Raw genomic sequence first — 17547 nt, 5'->3', positions numbered from 1 at the left:
CACGGTGAAACCCCATCTCTACTAAAAATACAAAAAATTAGCCGGGTGTGGTGGCGGGCGCCTGTAGTCCCAGCTACTCGGGAGGCTGAGGCAGGAGAATGGCGTGAACCCGGGAAACGGAGCTTGCAGTGAGCCGAGATCGCGCCACTGCACTCCAGCCTGGGCAACAGAGCAAGACTCTGTCTCAAAAAACAAAACAACCTTCTGGTGTCCCTTTCTCAGCTGTTGTGAGATGTGGATGATGTCCTGTGCCATTATAATAATGGCAGTGCCATTTACTGAGCACTCACCATGTGCACTTAAAACCCCATGAGGCAGATACTAGTCTCATCCCCGTTTTCAGACAGGTAAACTAATGCTTGGAGAGGTGAAATGACTTGCCCAAGTTCACACTGCATAAATGGCTGAGGTGGGAGCCACCGACCCTGAAACATTACGCATTTAGCCAGCATGCTGAGCCGTTCCTAGTCTGCCACCATGTGGCAGTTGGTGTCACATATATGTGGGTCTCCTTGTAGCCCAACCATGCCCACTGCCCAAATAATCCACCGTCATGTGACACTTAACGACGAGGAGACATTCTGAGAAGTGCATCCGTAGGCAATTTTGTCCTTGTGTGAACCTCATAGAGTGTGCTTACACAATCTAGATGGTAGAGCCTACTATGCTCCCAGGCTATATGGTGTGGCCTGTTGCTCCTGGGCTACAAACCTGTATTGAGTACTGTAGGCAGTTGTAACAGAGTGGTATTTGTGTGTCTAAACATAGAAAAGGTACAGTAAAAATAAGGTAGAAAAGATTAAAATGGCATGCCTGTATAGGGCAGCTCCATTATAATCTTTTTTTTTTTTTTTGAGACGGAGTCTCACTCTGTCGCCCAGGCTGGAGTGCAGTGGCATGATCTTGGCTCACTGCAAGCTCCGCCTCCCGGGTTCACGCCATTCTTCTGCCTCAGCCTCCCGAGCAGCTGGGACTACAGGCGCCCGCCACCACGCCCGGCTAATTTTTTGTATTTTGTTTAGTAGAGACGGTTTCACCGTGTTAGCCAGGATGGTCTCGATCTCCTGACCTCGTGATCTGCCCACCTCGGCCTCCCAAAGTGCTGGGATTACAGGTGTGAGCCACTGCGCCCAGCCAGCTTCATTATAATCTTATGGGACAGCCATTGTATATGTTGCCTGTCACTTACCAAAACGTCATTATGTGACACAGGACTGCATTTGACCTCGAATCTTTGTATTAAGGTCTACTTCTAGGGGAACCCTGAGGTACTGCCCAAATCTACTAGGGCCCAGGAGCTGCTCAGCAATCCTCCTCCGCCCTCCCTCTGTAGGTTCATGGCCACCAGTGACCTGATGTCGGAGTTGCAGAAGGACTCCATTCAGCTGGACGAGGATAGCGAGCGCAAGGTGGTGAAGATGCTGCTCCGGCTCCTGGAGGACAAGAACGGTGAGGTGCAGAACCTGGCTGTCAAGTGGTGAGTGTCAGCCTCGGTGGAGCAGGAGAAGGGGCCCTACCTGGTGTGGGAGCATCCTGGGGACCCCTGTCCATTTGGGGTACAGCCTCGCAGAGAAGACCTGCTGAGCAGCTCTTGTTGAATGGTACGTTAGTCTGAGTTTTCCCAGAAGAAGATGCTGAGACAAGGATTCAAATCTAAGTTTATTTGGGAGGTGATCCCAGGAAACATGGTGGAGGAGTAGGGAAGTGAGGCAGGAAAGGGAAGAGGACCAATCAAGGGTATGGTACGAAGCAAGTGACCACAGTGGGCCTGATGAGCTTAATCCCATGGGGACCTCTGGGACACAGTATAGGACATGCCCCTTGGACTTTTCCCACTCAAAGGGTAAGGGAGCTGGGGTATTAATCCACCAGCTCCCTGGTAGTCATTGGTTAAGGGCTGCTTCTGGGGTAGGATGGAGGGTTGTCCACTTCCTGCCACCTCCAGCCAGAGAAAGCCCTCAGACAGATGTAAATGCTGGGAAGGTCAAGCTGACACACATCAAGGTGGTAAAGGCTTAAAGGCTGGGTGCGGTGGCTCATGCCTGTAATCCCAGCACCTTGAGAGGCCAAGGTGGGTGGATCACCTGAGGTCAGGAGTTTGAGACCACCCTGACCAACATGGTGAAACCCTGTCTCTACTAAATAATAATTAAAAAAAGAAGTTGCCAGGCATGGTGGTGCATGCCTATAATCTCAGCTACTTGGGAGGCTGAGGCAGGTGAATCGCTTGAACCCAGGAGGCAGAGATTGCAGTGAGCCAAGATTGAGCCATTGCACTCCAGCCTGGGCAACAAGAGCAAAAACTCCATCTCAGAAACAAAAAACAAACAAACAAAAAAGGCTTAGGGCACATGGGACTGGGAGAGGTCCTAAAAGCCCCAGCCTTAGATCACTGTGAGGCTGTGATCCTGAGACTTGGCCAGTTATCTCGAGTAGAAAAAGACAAGACAAGGGTATGTGCAGAGCATGTGGGGATGCTTATGTGATAGGGTCATTCTCACACCCACACCTGAGAACCACTAGTGTAAGGCAGAGGTTGTCAACCTTGACTGCAGGTTAGCATCACCTGGGTAATTTTAAATAGAATGCCAGGGATCAAGGGACAACAGGGTGAGAGAATTGGGCACTGTCTCTCAAACCACTGTCTGTGAGCTGGGTCCAGGCATTCTTCTGGGGCATGTTAATGAATTGCAATGTGATCCCAAGAGCAGAGGGAATTCAGTAAAGGGTTTTATGTAGGAAGGTGACATGGACAAGCTTATGAGCTGGGAATGTCTTTCTGGTCGTGGAGTAGACTTAGGATGGATTTCCCACCAGCAGAACCAATACCTTTTTATAACAAATAGTTTGTAATACCGTTTTCCTATTAGGAAATGAAATTCATACATTATAAAACCTACCTCTACACATAATACCCTAACCATAATCATAAAGGCAAACTAGAAGGAATGTAGTTTATAGTAAAGTAGTGTGTGTTTCCATGTATGTGTGCTCGGGCACTGTGATGGTAGAAGTGATGAAGTCACGAGAAGCCTGCATCTACATGTGAACTCATCGTGAGTACAGATACAGACGGGGTGTTGGGGACTCAGGTTTCAGAATTGGAGGCATTGCTCTTAGTGACAAGATTTTCTTTTTTTTCTTTTTTTGAGACAGAGTCTCACTTTGTCACTCAGGTTGGAGTACAGTGGTGCAATCTCAGCTCACTGTGACCTCCCCCTCCCAGGTTCAAGTGATTCCCGTGTCTCAGCCTCCTGAGTAGCTGACATTACAGGCATGCACCACCACACCTGGCTAATTTTTGTATTTTTAGTAGAGGCGGCGTTTCACCATGTTGGCCAGGCTGGTCTTGAACTCCTGACCTCAAGTGATCTGCATGCCTTGGCCTCCCAAAGTGCTGGGATTACAGGCATGAGCCACCACGCCCAGCCAGGATTTTCTAGAGTGACCGTCTCCCAGTAAAGTTTCCCAGAAAACAAAGTAGAATTTTCCTTCAATTTACCTGAAAATTGCATTCTTAGAAAATCTAGAATGTGCTGGCCGGGCGCGGTGGCTCAAGCCTGTAATCCCAGCACTTTGGGAGGCCGAGGCGGGTGGATCACGAGGTCAGGAGATCGAGACCATCCTGGCTAACACAGTGAAACCCCGTCTCTACTAAAAAATACAAAAAAATTAGCCGGGCGTGTTGGCGGGCACCTGTGGTCCCAGCTACTCGGGAGGCTGAGGCAGGAGAATGGCGTGAACCCAGGAGGTGGAGGTTGTGGTGAGCCGAGATCGCGCCACTGCACTCCAGCCTGGGGGACAGAGAAAGACTCCGTCTCAAAAAAAAAAAAAAAAAAAAAAAAAAAAAGAAAATCTAGAATGTGGTATATTAAAACAATGTAAAAAGTATTTTGTGTCTATATATAAAATGAAATTTTAGACTCAGATAATTATAGAAAGGCCTTTTACCTATACAAATGCCCATTGGGATGTTAGAATCTCTTGCGGGGCATGGACAATGCTTTGTTTTGCATTATTGTCTTTCTGCCGTTCCTGCTCCCCACTCCCTTAAAGGCCAGAAGTACTAACTCAATAGTTTTGATGACCAAGGACCCCCATAAATTGCCAAGGTGGTATTATTCCTAGTGGGAACCAGTGATATAGGAGGTAGGATGGAGGACTCCATGATTACGTAGATAGAGGAGCTGTGGAGAAGGAAGTTGAGAGAGCCAAGGTTTGAAAACCATGGTGCACATGCCTGTAGTCCTAGCTATTCTGGAGGCTGAGGCAAGAGGATCACTTGAGGCCAGCAGTTCAAGACCAGCCTGGGCAACATAGCGAGACACTAAAAAAAAGAAATTAGCTGGCCGGGCGCGGTGGCTCATGCTTGTAATCCCAGCACTTTGGGAGGCCGAGGCGGGTGGATCACGAGGTCAGGAGATCGAGACCACGGTGAAACCCCGTCTCTACTAAAAAATACAAAAAATTAGCCGGGCGTGGTGGCGGGCGCCTGTAGTCCCAGCTACTCGGAGAGGCTGAGGCAGGAGAATGGCGTGAACCCGGGAGGCGGAGCTTGCAGTGAGCCGAGATTGCGCCACTGCACTCCAGCCTGGGCGACAGAGCGAGACTCCGTCTCAAAAAAAAAAAAAAAAAAAGAGAAATTAGCCAAGCATGGTGACTTCAATATGTAATCTCATCTGTGTAGGAGGATCACTTGAGCCTAGGAGTTTGAGGCTGCAATGGGCTATGATTATGCCACTGTATTCCAGCCTGGGCAACAGAGTGAGACCTCATCTAAAAAAAAAATCAAGAAAAAAGAAAACCATTGTGCATTGCAGTCACCTGAAGCCCTTGTTGAAACCCTGTATTCCCTGCCCAGGGATTCAGATTCAGGGGATGGAGCAGGAAGGGAGCTGGGGCAGAGGATGAGACTATAGCACCCTGGAATCTGCATTCTGATGCACACCAATGTCTGAGAACCACTCAGGTAGGGCAGAGGTTGTCATCCTCGACTGCATGTTAGAATCACCTGGGGAATTTTAAAAGCCCTCCCCCAACCCCCTCCAGGCCACACCTGAAACCAGTTAACTCAGACTCTCTGAGGGCAGTGCCCAGGTAGGCATTTTTCAGAGGCCCAGGTGATGGCGACGAAGGCTGAGAATCAGGGCGTCTAGTGCCGCTGTTTTTACACTTTCCTGTGCATTGGAATCACCTGGAGACCTTGTGGCGCTACAGATCCTGGCTCAGTAGATCTAGGGTAGGGTAGGGCCTGAGATTCCACATCCTGAACAAGCTCCCGAGTGGCGTTGCCAATGCTAACCCACCAGCAAACTTTGAGAAGAAAGCCTCTAAGGCAGAGGTTCTCCAAGTGTGCTCCCTGGACCACCTACAGTATCAGCCTCAATTGGGAGCTTGCTAGAAATGCACACTGTCAGGCCACACCTAGATAGCCCTCCTTACTCTGAAACTCTGGGGGTGGGGCCCAGCAATCTGTTTTAATAAGCCCTCCAGGGGATTCAGATGCACCCTCAAGTTTGAGAACCCTTGTTCTGGAGCATTATTTGGCCATTTCCTGAGACGTAAAACACAAGAAGAAATGTAGGTTTGGGAGGTCCCAGGAACGATGTTGGCATAGCCAGAGAGTACCTCTTTCTGGCCAAACAGGGGCTCCCCTGATGATCTGAGGCCTTTTCCTCAGTACGTGTGGCCCCAGGAGCATGAGGGGACATAAAGGGGCAGCCTGACTCAGGCTGAACCTTGTGCCTTTGGACTCACCTTCCCACCCCCTGCTCAGCCTGGGTCCTCTGGTGGGCAAAGTGAAGGAGTACCAGGTGGAGACCATCGTGGACACCCTGTGCACCAACATGCGGTCAGACAAGGAGCAGCTGCGAGACATCGCTGGCATTGGCCTCAAGACCGTCCTCTCGGAGCTCCCCCCTGCAGCCACAGGTACCCAGGTCCCCAGGACTAGATACTGTTAGTATTTGTTCTAGTTTATGGTAAAAAACAAACAAAAAAACAAAAAAAACACCGAGGCTCAGAGAGTTGAAGAGACATACCTGAGGTCACTCAGCTAGTAAGCAGGGCAGAGAATTCAGGCCCAGCTCATTTTAAGTTCATGGTTCTGTGTCAGTTAGGAATGCTTTTAGCTCAAGTGATGAAATCTAACTAACGGCAGCTTAAAGAAATCAGGGGTGGTTTTTCCTCACATGGCAATCCTGGAGGAATGAGCCACTCCATTTTTGTAGCAGTTCATTTAGTGGCTCAATACTGATAGGGTTCAGGTCTTGCCCCATGTCCCCTCCCTTTATAGGGAAAGCACACGTTTTCCCAGAAGCCCCCAGAAGACTTCCACTTATATCTCACTGGCAAGAGCTGGATCACCCAGCCACTCCCAGCAGCAAGGGAGGCAGGAAAGGAAGTGTTTAACTTTCCCTGCCTCCCTAGTGGACTGGGGAAAGGAAGAAGGGCTTCGGTGTGTGTAAGTCACCCAGAAGCTCGGCTCTGCAGCTCCCCTAGCTGTCTCCTTTACTTTGGCTAGACTCTGGGTCAAACCTGGGACCTCTGGAGCCCTGGTAAGATTCCCGGGGATGTGGGCTCAGGAACACAGCCAGAGCAGAGGTAGACTAGTGGTGGAGGCTGCTTTTCCCCCAGGTCAGGGCCTCACTGTGCCCACCTTGTGCCCTGTGCAGGCTCCGGGCTGGCCACCAACGTGTGCCGGAAGATCACAGGCCAGCTCACCAGTGCCATTGCCCAGCAGGAGGATGTGGCTGTGCAGCTGGAAGCCCTGGACATCCTCTCTGACATGCTGAGCAGGTGTGGGAGGCCACCCTGGGTACTGAGGAAGAGCGGGTAAAAGGGGACAGGGAGGGACTCAAATCACAGAGCTAGCACCTACTGCACACCAGGCCCTGTGCTCAGGGCTCCTTAATCATCCCAGCAGCCTCGTAAAGGATAACTCAATTGTCACAATTTTACAGGCTCTGAGAGGTGATGTGGTCATGGTCAGTAAAACCTCCCACGACTTGAACACCTGCTCTGGCCAGAAAAATGTCAGGTGCTGGCCCTGTGTTGGGAACATGGGGCTCGATCAGTCCTGGTTGTTCTAGGGAGGAGTTCACAGACATGTATAAAACTGTGAATGGAGTAAGCACAACAGTAAGGATAAGAGCAGGGCTGATAGGAGCTCAGAGGAGCCCCCAGCCCAGCTGGGAGTGAGGAGCCTTCTAAAAGAGGGTGCTGCTAGAGCTGAGCCTTCAAGGAGGGGCAGGACTTAGCTGAGTTTGGGCAGGTATAAAGAAGATGCTGGAGGGGAGACTGCCCCCAGTCCAGAAGGCAGAGACAGGGGAAGACTTGGGGTCCCAGAGTCTGCCAGGGGTTGTGGGGCAGCCTGTAATGTGGAGAGGTGGGTATGGAGAGATAAGGTGGAGGGCTGGCCAGGAGCCATGGGGCGGGGGTGAGTATTTGTGTGTTTTACTCTGATCTTTCTCTCTGCAGTGGAGAGTAGGTGGGAGGGGATTGAACGGGCAGGGGACTGGTTAAGAGGCTGCTATAGGGAAAGCAATTCGGGTTATATTCAGGAGGTAGACTCCACAGGACTTGGAGTGGGCAGGGGAGGCAGGGACTGGAGGCTGACCCCTAGGGTTCTGCTTTTAGTAATTGGCGGGGGCAGACGGAGGTGCTGTGATGGGGTGCACTCCGGGAGCCAAGAGCAGGTGTGTGGGGAGGAAGGTGATGGATTCAAGCTGGGGCATGTTGAACTTGAGGCTCCTGGGAGGCACTCACTCAACCACACACTCCATGAGGGCAGGTCCCGGGATCAGTCTGTCTTGTTCACCCTGGCTTCCAGCACAGTCCCTGTCACTTAGCAGGTGAACAGACGAACAAATGAAACCTAGGAGAGGGGGTTGGGTAGGACATAGAAATAAGAGAGGGTAAGGTCAGTGTGTTTCTGTAAAGTGAGAAAGAAAAGGTCTCAGGATGTTTACAGGACAGAAAATGCACGGGCCTCGTTTGAAGGTGTGGATAGAAGCTGCTGAGGCAGGCAGGGGCTGTGCTGTGTGCGCAGAAACCATTCTCTGGTGTTGCCTCTTGTCTTGAGCCCAGAGTTCAGCGTCTCCAAAGGCACTAGGGAGCCATGGAAGGAGTTAAGCAGAGGAGTGACCAGGTGAGAAGTAGATTTTATACTGCTTTGGTCTCAGCGAGGAGGATGGACAGAAGGGGATGGTATTGAGGCAAGGCCTAGACTTCCAAGAAATAGGGACAGCCTTACTAGATCCCCCATGCTTTCCCCTATCAGGTCTTCTCCCTAGGCTGGGAGCCAGGCTTTGCACTGCTGAGAAGTCCCTTTCTGTCTCAGCTTTCTCTCATGTAACAAAAGTAATTAAAATAATTCCTCCTCACAGTTGCAGGGCACCTCTTTTGCAAGGGCCATTGAGTTGCCATAATCCTGGGAAGGAGGCCGGGAGAGAATGGGGAGAGGGGCGGAGCCTGGCCCAGGCTGCCCGCGGAGTGCTACCGGCCTGATGCCCCCTCGTGCTCCCCAGGCTGGGTGCGCCGCTGGGCGCCTTCCACGCCAGTCTCCTGCACTGTCTGCTGCCACAGCTGAGCAGCCCGCGCCTGGCGGTGCGCAAACGGGCGGTCGGAGCGCTTGGCCACCTGGCGGCCGCCTGCAGCACCGACCTCTTCGTCGAGCTCGCTGACCACCTACTGGACCGGCTGCCCGGCCCGCGGGTGCCCACCAGCCCGGCTGCCATCCGCACCCTGATCCAATGTTTGGGCAGCGTCGGCCGCCAGGCCGGCCACCGCCTCGGTAAGGGGGCGGGGCGGGGCGGGGCCTGGGCTGGCATTGTGGGCGGAGCTTAGGGTGAGCCAATGACTCGGTAAAGGGGTGGAGCTTGGGCCACCGTGCAGCCAGGGCCTGAGGGTGGGCTGTCTTCCTTGGTAGGGAGGATGGAGTGGGGCCTGGGCTGACGTGGTGGGTGGGGCCTGGGGCTGGCCGCCGCCTCAGCCGGTGAGGCTGAAGCCCCTGAAACGCAGAGGCTGGGACCGGACAGGGCTTGAGAGGCGCAGGGCGGGCCCTCAGCTCGACAAACCACCGGGCCTGAGCCCCTGCTGAGTGCAGATGGTTCAGAGAAGGGGATTGGATCAATCACTTCTGAGACCTGGAGGCTGGCTGGTAATTACAATTTTAAGTCATGCCACTAAACTGTTAGACTATGTTCTCTTCTCCCACTTTGACAAAGATATCTTAGTAACAGCTCGTGAGCCAAGTTTGAATTTTTAAGAAACAACGTGCATACAATAAACCGCACTATTTAAAGTGTGCAATTCAGTGTGTTTTGACCTTTGTGTATATCCGTGAAGCCTCTCCATCACCCCCAAAAGCTTCCTTGTGTCCGTTTGCAGTCCAGCTCTCTGCCTTGTCCAGGAAGCCACTGATCTGCTTTCTGTCACTATAGATTAGTTTTTTAGAAATGGAAAGCTGCAATCAGGTTTGAATGTATCCTCAGACACCTTGGAGTTCTGACTATACCAAGACAGTTTGGATAGAATTGGCCTATGGTCAGCCCCTCCCAACCCCTGGCTCTCTCACTGCAAAGGGCCTTGCAGGCACACGGAGGGGACAACCCCAGCTGACATGGCCACACCCTGTCCCATTTCTCCCAAACAGCAGCCAGCCCTCAGCCATCCTTGGTTGCATGGACCTAGGAAGGAGGCCTGTGCAGGCTCAGACAAGGGGTCAGGATCCATTGGGCAGGAAACTCGGGTCCCCAGATACCCAGACAGAATGGAGTCTAGGAGTGTTGGGGGTCTCTAGGTCAGCATGTCTCTTCTTATGCTGTGGGGAAGGGTATGGCTGGAGAAGGGCATGAGTGGAGTGCTCTAAAGCCTGGAGACCAGGCAGGAACCCCTCTTGCCTGGTCTATTAGGACAGTACCTGCCTCCCTTTCTCCTATCCAGGGACTTAAACCTAGTGAAGGCAATTAGGCCAGGACATGAATAATGGTTTTGATAACAGATGCTACTTATCGAGTGCCTGCTCGTGCAGAATCTGGACTAAGCTTTTTTATTTATTTATTTTTTTGAGATGGAGTCTCACTCTGTTGCCCAGGCTGGAGTGCAATGGTGCAGTCTCGGCTCACCGCAACCTCCGCCTCCCGGATTCAAGCGATTCTCCTGTCTCAGCCTCCTGAGTAGCTGGCACTACAGGTGCACGCTACCATACCCAGCTAATTTTTGTATTTTTAGTAGAGACGGGGTTTCACTATGTTGGTTGGCCAGGTTGGTCTTGAACCCCTGACCTTGTGATCCCATGATCTGCCCGCCTTGGCCTCCCAAAGTGCTGGGATTACAGGGGTGAGCCACTGTACCCAGCCTTGGACTAAGTTTTTTTAACGTCTTTTTTTTTTTTTTTTTTTTTTAAGACTGAGTCTTGTGTCTCGCTCTGTTGCCCAGGTTGGAGTGCAGTGGCATGATCTCTGCTCACTGTAACCTTCACCTGCCAGGTTCAAGCAGTTCTGCCTCAGCCTCCCAAGTAGCTGGGATTACAGGGGTGCACCGTCATACGCAGCTAATTTTTGTATCTTTAGTAGAGATGGAGTTTCACCATGTTGGCCAAGCTGGTCTTGAACTCCTGACCTCAGATGATCCGTCTGCCTGGGCCTCCCAAAGTGCTGGGATTACAGGTGTGAGCCACCATGCCCGGACTAAGCTGTTTATCTTTTTTTTTTTTGAGATAGAGTCTCGCTCTGTCCCCCAGGCTGGAGTACAGTGACGCTATCTTGTCTCACTGCAACCTCCACCTCCCAGGTTCAAGCAATTCTCCTGCCTCAGCCTCCTGAATAGCTGGGACTACAGGTGTGTGCCACTGTGCCCGGCTAATTTTTTGTATTTTTAGTAGAGACGGGGTTTCATCGTGTTAGCCAGGTTGGTTTTGATCTCCTGACCTCGTGATCCGCCTTCCTTGGACTCCCAAAATGCTGGGATTACAGGCGTGAGCCACCACGCCTGGCCTAAGCTATTTATCTTTATATAATTTATCTTCACAAAATCTCTGCCCAGGAGGCATTGTTACCCTTGTTATGAAGATCAGCTGACTAAGGTCAAAGAAATGTTGTGACCTGCCCAAGGTCCCATAGCAGTTGGGTGGCAGAGTCAGGGCTAGAACCCACATTTGCTTGACTATGAAACCTCTGAGTTGAATCTGCAGTGGTCAGGGCTGCAGGTGTAGAGACAGGCTGAGTGCTGTGGGTTGGGGGAACTCCGGGAGAGTGTCTGGCTTGGGTTCAGTGACCCACCTGGCCCTGCAGGGGCTCACCTGGACCGCCTGGTGCCCCTGGTGGAGGATTTCTGCAACCTGGATGATGATGAGCTCCGGGAGTCCTGCCTCCAGGCTTTTGAGGCCTTCTTGAGGAAGTATGTATGGTGGGGTTGCCTGGGGATTCCTTTGGGAAGTTGGTGGGGATGCTGGCCCAAAGCAGTAAAATTTCAGGACTCCCATTGGGCCCTGCCCCCCACTCTTGTCCTGGCTGGATCCAGCAAAGCATTCCTCATCCTGCCCCACAGGTGCCCCAAGGAAATGGGCCCTCACGTGCCCAATGTGACCAGCCTCTGCCTCCAGTACATAAAACACGACCCCAACTACAACTACGGCAGTGATGAGGATGAGGAGCAGATGGAGACAGAGGATAGTGAATTCAGTGAGCAAGGTTGGTGGACAGCCCATCGTTGGGGTTGGAGGGTGGAGGTGAGCACAGCCTTCCTGGGATCCCCCAACCAAAGATAGCGGTTACATTTGGTGCCCCTGTCCTGATGCCAGCTCTTCCTCAAGCTCCAGTCCCACCTGCTGTGACTGCACAGACCACAGTAATCATAGTAGTCATTGCTGTCATTTATTGAGCATCTACTGGTCGTGTTCCTCACAATAACCCTAAAAAAACATATTATTACCCCCATGTTTCAGACAAGGACACATACTGAGAAGACAGTGGCCTGAGATGACACAACTAGGAACTGGCATAGCTGGGCCTTAGAGCCAGGTCTGTCAGACTCCCCCACCTCTGGACTGCCACCGTGTACCCTTTTATGAATGGCTTTCAGGAGATAATGTCTTTAACCCAGCAGAGGGAAGCTTCGATGATGGAATGGCAGGCACTGGCAGGGGAGCAAGACGTCTTAATGGGGGTGGACTTCATAGCTTCTTTCCTCCTATGCCTGTGGTCCTGTCTGTCATTCAGACAGATTTCCAGGGCAGAGATGTCCCTAGGCCTGAAGGCAGGGCATAGATGGAGACGATGGATTTAGAGCCTGATGGGGTACTTGGAACAAGATGGGATGGTAAATGAGATTGGACAGGCATGTGGGGGCCTTGAATGCCAAGCCAGGGAGGTGGGACACTTGTCAGTAATCGAGAGCTAGGGATGTGTGTTCGTGGGTGGCCTACTGTGGGGGTGACAGTGGTCCATTAGAGGGGATGGCTGCTGAGCTGCCCGGTGGCCGTGGCCCACTGTGGCTGTCCAGACACCACCCTGTGGGTCCAAGTGGTCCACAGAGTAGTATGGGCAAGGCCATGCTGGGCTCTGAGCCTGTGCCTTGGGGCACTCCCAGGCAAGACTCTTCCCCTCTGAGCCTCCTATGTGCCTCCGCAGGTGATAGGGCTGGGCCTCGTGGGCCTGAATCTCAGCTCTGCTGTTCCTCGCTGTGTGCCCTGAGAGTCTCACCTCCTCTGAGCCTTAGTCTTGTCATCTGTAAAATGGGGCTTGGCAGTATCTTCACTTTTGAGGTGATGGTAAAGACTGCACAAGTCCTTGACTTTCAGGGAGACTGTCAGGTAGAAAGCCACAAAAACCCAGCATTTCCTCTTTATTAGTCCTGCCTGGAAGCCTTTGGAATAAGGACCCTTGAGAGGCAGAGATCAGGGGAGAGAAGAGGCCAAAGGGAGGCTCTGTCCCTTCTCCCTTCTGGAGTCCCAGTAAACGAAACATCACATAGCCAAACCTGATGCCAAAAGATGAGTTTTGTGCCCCAAACTGATTCTCCAAGTCTACATGAAGACTTGGAAGTCTGTTTTTGCCCTGGTACAGTCCAGACAATTAAGGGTCTGGAGGCAGAGGGAGGACCCTAGTTTAACTCCAAGTATTTCCTTAACTTGGGGCAAGCCACTTCCTCTCTCTAAACCCCAGTTTCCTCATCTCTATAATGGGGAAATAATCCCTATCTCAAAAGGTCGTCATGAAGCTAAAATAAGATTATGGGTTTGACGTGCTTAGCCCCATCCGTAGCACACAGCAGATGCCCATTAAAAGGTAGGGAATGTTCCCCATAGGGTATCTATAAATGCTGATCATCAAAAGGTGAAGCACAGTGCCCGGCTCTCTCTCCTCCCCATCCCTTCTCCCCTGAGCCACAGACCTGTCCTGAGAGATGAGGGTTCCACATGTGTCTTGTTCCTGCCCCAGAGAGTGAAGACGAGTACAGCGATGATGATGACATGAGCTGGAAGGTGCGCCGGGCAGCTGCCAAGTGCATCGCAGCCTTGATCAGCTCGCGGCCTGACCTGCTGCCCGATTTCCACTGCACCCTGGCACCTGTTCTCATCCGCCGCTTCAAAGAACGCGAGGAGAACGTCAAGGCTGATGTCTTCACTGCTTACATCGTGCTGCTGCGGCAAACACGGCCCCCGAAGGGATGGCTGGAGGCCATGGAGGAACCCACCCAGACCGGCAGCAACCTCCATATGCTACGTGGACAGGTGGGCGTGCCTTCACCTCCACCCCTACCCCCGATTTGCCTACCCAGCCACTCACCATTAGTGTCCCTGGACTTGGAAACTCACCTGGGGAGAACATCCAGCCATGGAAGGGAAGGGAACTTGAGCAAGTTGCTTGGTCTCTCTGTACCTGTAAAATGGATGCAGGAAATTTGCCTACTCTCCAAGGGTCTGTGTGCGGTCACCAAAAGCCTGGCACAGAGTGAAGGACGAGTGCTTGGGAGATACCTTGATGCCGACATCCTCCCTGGGGATGTGTCTGGCAAAGCCTCCTGGTAGTGGGCAGGTGGGGAGGTTTCTTGGGTGGTCCCTGACCTTGACTTCCCCCTCCTGCCCACAGGTGCCCCTTGTGGTCAAGGCCCTGCAGCGGCAGCTTAAAGATCGGAGCATCAGAGCCCGCCAGGGATGCTTCAGCCTCCTCACTGAGCTGGCGGGTGTCCTCCCCGGCAGCCTGGCCGAGCATATGCCTGTGCTGGTATCAGGTAGGCTGGACTGCAACCAGGTATCTGCTGTTCTGGGCCACTTCCAGAACCCAGACCCCACCCCTAGGTTAAGCCCCCAATTCCTGAGAGAGTCTGGGACCCAGTCCCAGGCTCAGTCCCTGGTCAAGAGTCTTCAGTGGCCTCCCACTACCAGCAGTGAGAACAAGGCTGGTTCCAGTGAGTTCCCTGGACATGTTTCCCTCAGCCCTGGCCACTGGTTAGTGCTGACTTCTTGGAAACTTCTGCAGAAGAGTTTAGGTGCTTCAGTCCAGCTCAGGCACCTGTAGGTACCCCAGCCTTGCTTCCAGGGAGGGCCGTGTTGCATCAGAGGCGGTGGGTGGCCTCATAATCTTTGCATTCACCCTGCAGGCATCATCTTCTCGCTGGCTGACCGCTCCAGCTCCTCCACCATCCGGATGGATGCCCTGGCCTTCTTGCAGGGGCTGCTGGGCACCGAACCAGCTGAGGCCTTCCACCCACATTTGCCTACCCTCCTGCCACCTGTGATGGCCTGTGTGGCTGACCCTTTCTACAAGATTGCAGCCGAGGCCCTGGTGGTGCTGCAGGAGCTGGTGCGGGCCCTGTGGCCGCTGGACAGGCCGCGGATGCTGGATCCTGAGCCATATGTTGGAGAGATGTCTGCGGTCACCCTGGCGCGACTCCGTGCCACTGACCTGGACCAGGAGGTGAAGGAGCGGGCCATTTCCTGCATGGGCCACCTTGTAGGCCACCTGGGTGACCGGCTTGGGGATGACCTGGAGCCCACGTTACTGCTCCTCCTGGACCGCCTGCGGAATGAGATCACCCGGCTGCCTGCCGTCAAGGCGCTTACGCTGGTGGCCGTATCCCCACTACAGCTTGACCTACAGCCCATCCTGGCCGAGGCACTGCCCATTCTGGCCTCATTCCTGCGGAAGAACCAGCGGGCTTTGCGACTGGCCACACTGGCAGCCCTGGACGCCCTGGCCCAGAGCCAGGGCCTCAGCCTCCCACCATCTGCCTTGCAGGCCGTGCTGGCTGAGCTGCCTGCCCTGGTCAACGAGAGTGACATGCATGTGGCCCACCTGGCTGTGGACTTCCTTGCCACAGTGACCCAGGCCCAGCCAGCCTCTTTGGTGGAGGTCAGTGGCCCTGTGCTCTCAGAGCTGCTGCGGCTGCTGCGTTCGCCCCTGTTGCCAGCCGGGGTTCTGGCAGCTGCTGAAGGCTTCTTGCAGGCCCTGGTGGGGACCCGTCCCCCGTGTGTGGACTATGCCAAACTCATCAGCCTGCTCACTGCGCCTGTTTATGAGCAGGCTGTGGATGGTGGGCCTGGCCTGCACAAGCAGGTGTTCCACTCATTGGCCCGGTGTGTGGCAGCCCTCTCAACTGCCTGTCCCCAAGAGGCGGCAAGCACAGCCAACCGCCTGGTCTGCGATGCCAGGTCGCCCCACTCCAGCACGGGGGTCAAGGTCCTGGCATTCTTGTCGCTGGCTGAGGTGGGTCAGGTGGCTGGGCCAGGCCCCCAGCGGGAGCTGAAGGCAGTGCTCCTGGAAGCTTTGGGGTCACCCAGTGAGGATGTGAGGGCTGCAGCCTCGTATGCACTGGGCCGCGTGGGTGCTGGCAGCCTGCCCGACTTCCTGCCCTTCCTGCTGGAGCAGATCGAGGCTGAGCCCCGACGACAGTACCTGCTGCTGCACTCACTCAGGGAGGCCCTGGGGGCCGCCCAGCCTGACAGCCTGAAGCCCTACGCCGAGGACATCTGGGCCCTGCTGTTCCAGCGCTGCGAGGGCGCTGAGGAGGGCACCCGGGGGGTGGTGGCCGAGTGTATTGGGAAGCTGGTCCTTGTGAACCCTTCGTTCCTTCTGCCCCGCTTGCAGAAGCAGCTTGCTGCAGGTAGGCACACAGGTGTGGGCAAGGCAGCCCACCTCGGAGGTGGGCAGTTTGCCACTGAGCATCCAGGCAGCTGGGGCAGAGTGAGCTATTACAAGTCACTGGGTACAAGAATCACGGTATGTGACAGAGGCAAGGAAGCTACAGAGGAACACACAGTGATACCTGAGACTTAAAGGCTTCCTCCTATGGGACTGTGGGATAGAAGGGACAGAGTCCTTGATAGGTCCCTACAACAAATACACTTAAAAATCTCACGATGTTGGCTAGGCATGGTGGCACATGTCTGTAATCTCAGCACTTTGGGAGGCTGAGGTGGGTGGATCACTTGAGCCTAGGAGTTTGAGACCAGCCTGGGCAACATGGTGAGACCCTGCCTCTACCAAAAAAAAAAAAAAAAAAAAAAAAAACCTCATGATGCCAACTTCATAATCCTTGATGTGGACAGTAGCTTAGTGCTCCACACAGAGGTCAACAAAAACAGTTTTCTCAGTAGCCGTAGACTGCAGCCTGCAGAGGGTCAGCTCTTTTTGGCTAGCCTGAGCCAAGAGCAGATGTCAGTATAGACGGTGACAGGACGACATGCCCCTGAGGCTTGGAGAGGGCTGGGCAAGAACCAGGAGGGGCAGGTGTTTTGGCTTGTCATGTTTTGGTACACCAGGTATCTTAGCTTCAGGAGGTGGAAAGCAGGCAGGTAGGGTTGTCGGGCTCCTAGGAAAGTGAGAGTCCCCAGAATGAAAGGCCAATGGGCTTCAAGCTGGCCAGCTGGCCCCTTATAGAACCAGTGGATGCTCTGGTTGACAGAATGCAGGTACAGTGTTTGGTAAGCTATGTGGTACCTACAGTAATTAATACTGAGTAAATCGAGAGCTGCTGTTGTTACTATGTAAGTGATTTCAGTTAAGGCTGCCTTGGGTTGCTGGGTTCATAAGAAGCAGTTGTCTGGCCTCATATGACTGTGGATGGAAGAACACTGTTGAGGACACTGTCTATCACATCACACAAAGAACCTTGAGAGACGAGAGTCTTAAGATGCGGAGGAGCCCTGCTTTGCCTAAACACCTATTTGTTTCTGTCCCACGTGCACTGTTGAACCAGCCACCCGGTCACATTTCCTTTTTACCACCAACTGCTGGGAAGCTTAGAGCCAGATGAGTGGCCTGCTTCTAGCAGGTTCCTGGGACTTCCTCACCGATGCTCTCTGTACATCTTCCTGCTAGTCTCCTTCTCACCTCCCTGCGTTCAGTTGTCCTTGACCTTGTTGTTCTTGTTTTCAGTTCACTTAATCTTACTCTCTTGTGCCTGTCTTCATCAGCCACCCTAAATCTTCCTGGGAGCCAGTCAGGCTGGCAAGAGAAGAGGTAAAAGCTGAAAGTCTGAATTCAGTAACTCTTCCATTCATTCATGCCTTAGCACCAAATGGTAAACTTTTCCTCAAGTCCG

The 17547-nt window shown here is 53.2% G+C and overlaps 1 protein-coding gene across 5 annotated transcripts in view; it reads left to right on the top strand.

Moving 5' to 3' along the window:
- Positions 1-17547, top strand: part of CAND2 (cullin associated and neddylation dissociated 2 (putative)) — a 37579-nt gene that overhangs the window by 6449 nt on the left and 13583 nt on the right. For 2 of the 5 annotated variants that reach the window (XM_055259387.2, XM_063630298.1), the window contains exons 2-10: positions 1334-1477; positions 5777-5931; positions 6675-6798; positions 8529-8794; positions 11295-11400; positions 11551-11693; positions 13443-13735; positions 14094-14235; positions 14605-16107. In XM_055259387.2, coding sequence (XP_055115362.2) covers positions 1334-1477; positions 5777-5931; positions 6675-6798; positions 8529-8794; positions 11295-11400; positions 11551-11693; positions 13443-13735; positions 14094-14235; positions 14605-16107 — 2876 coding nt within the window. Of the gene's footprint in view, positions 1-1333; positions 1478-3804; positions 4970-5776; positions 5932-6674; positions 6799-8528; positions 8795-11294; positions 11401-11550; positions 11694-13442; positions 13736-14093; positions 14236-14604; positions 16108-17547 lie in introns of those variants that run through there. The other 3 variants (XM_055259388.2, XM_063630299.1, XM_055259389.2) reach the window with 3 other exon arrangements.

Source organism: Symphalangus syndactylus, chromosome 21 (genome assembly GCF_028878055.3).
Source record: "Symphalangus syndactylus isolate Jambi chromosome 21, NHGRI_mSymSyn1-v2.1_pri, whole genome shotgun sequence".
In the NCBI taxonomy this organism is placed as follows: domain Eukaryota; kingdom Metazoa; phylum Chordata; class Mammalia; order Primates; family Hylobatidae; genus Symphalangus; species Symphalangus syndactylus.
This window is presented reverse-complemented; position numbering and strand designations above follow the sequence as displayed.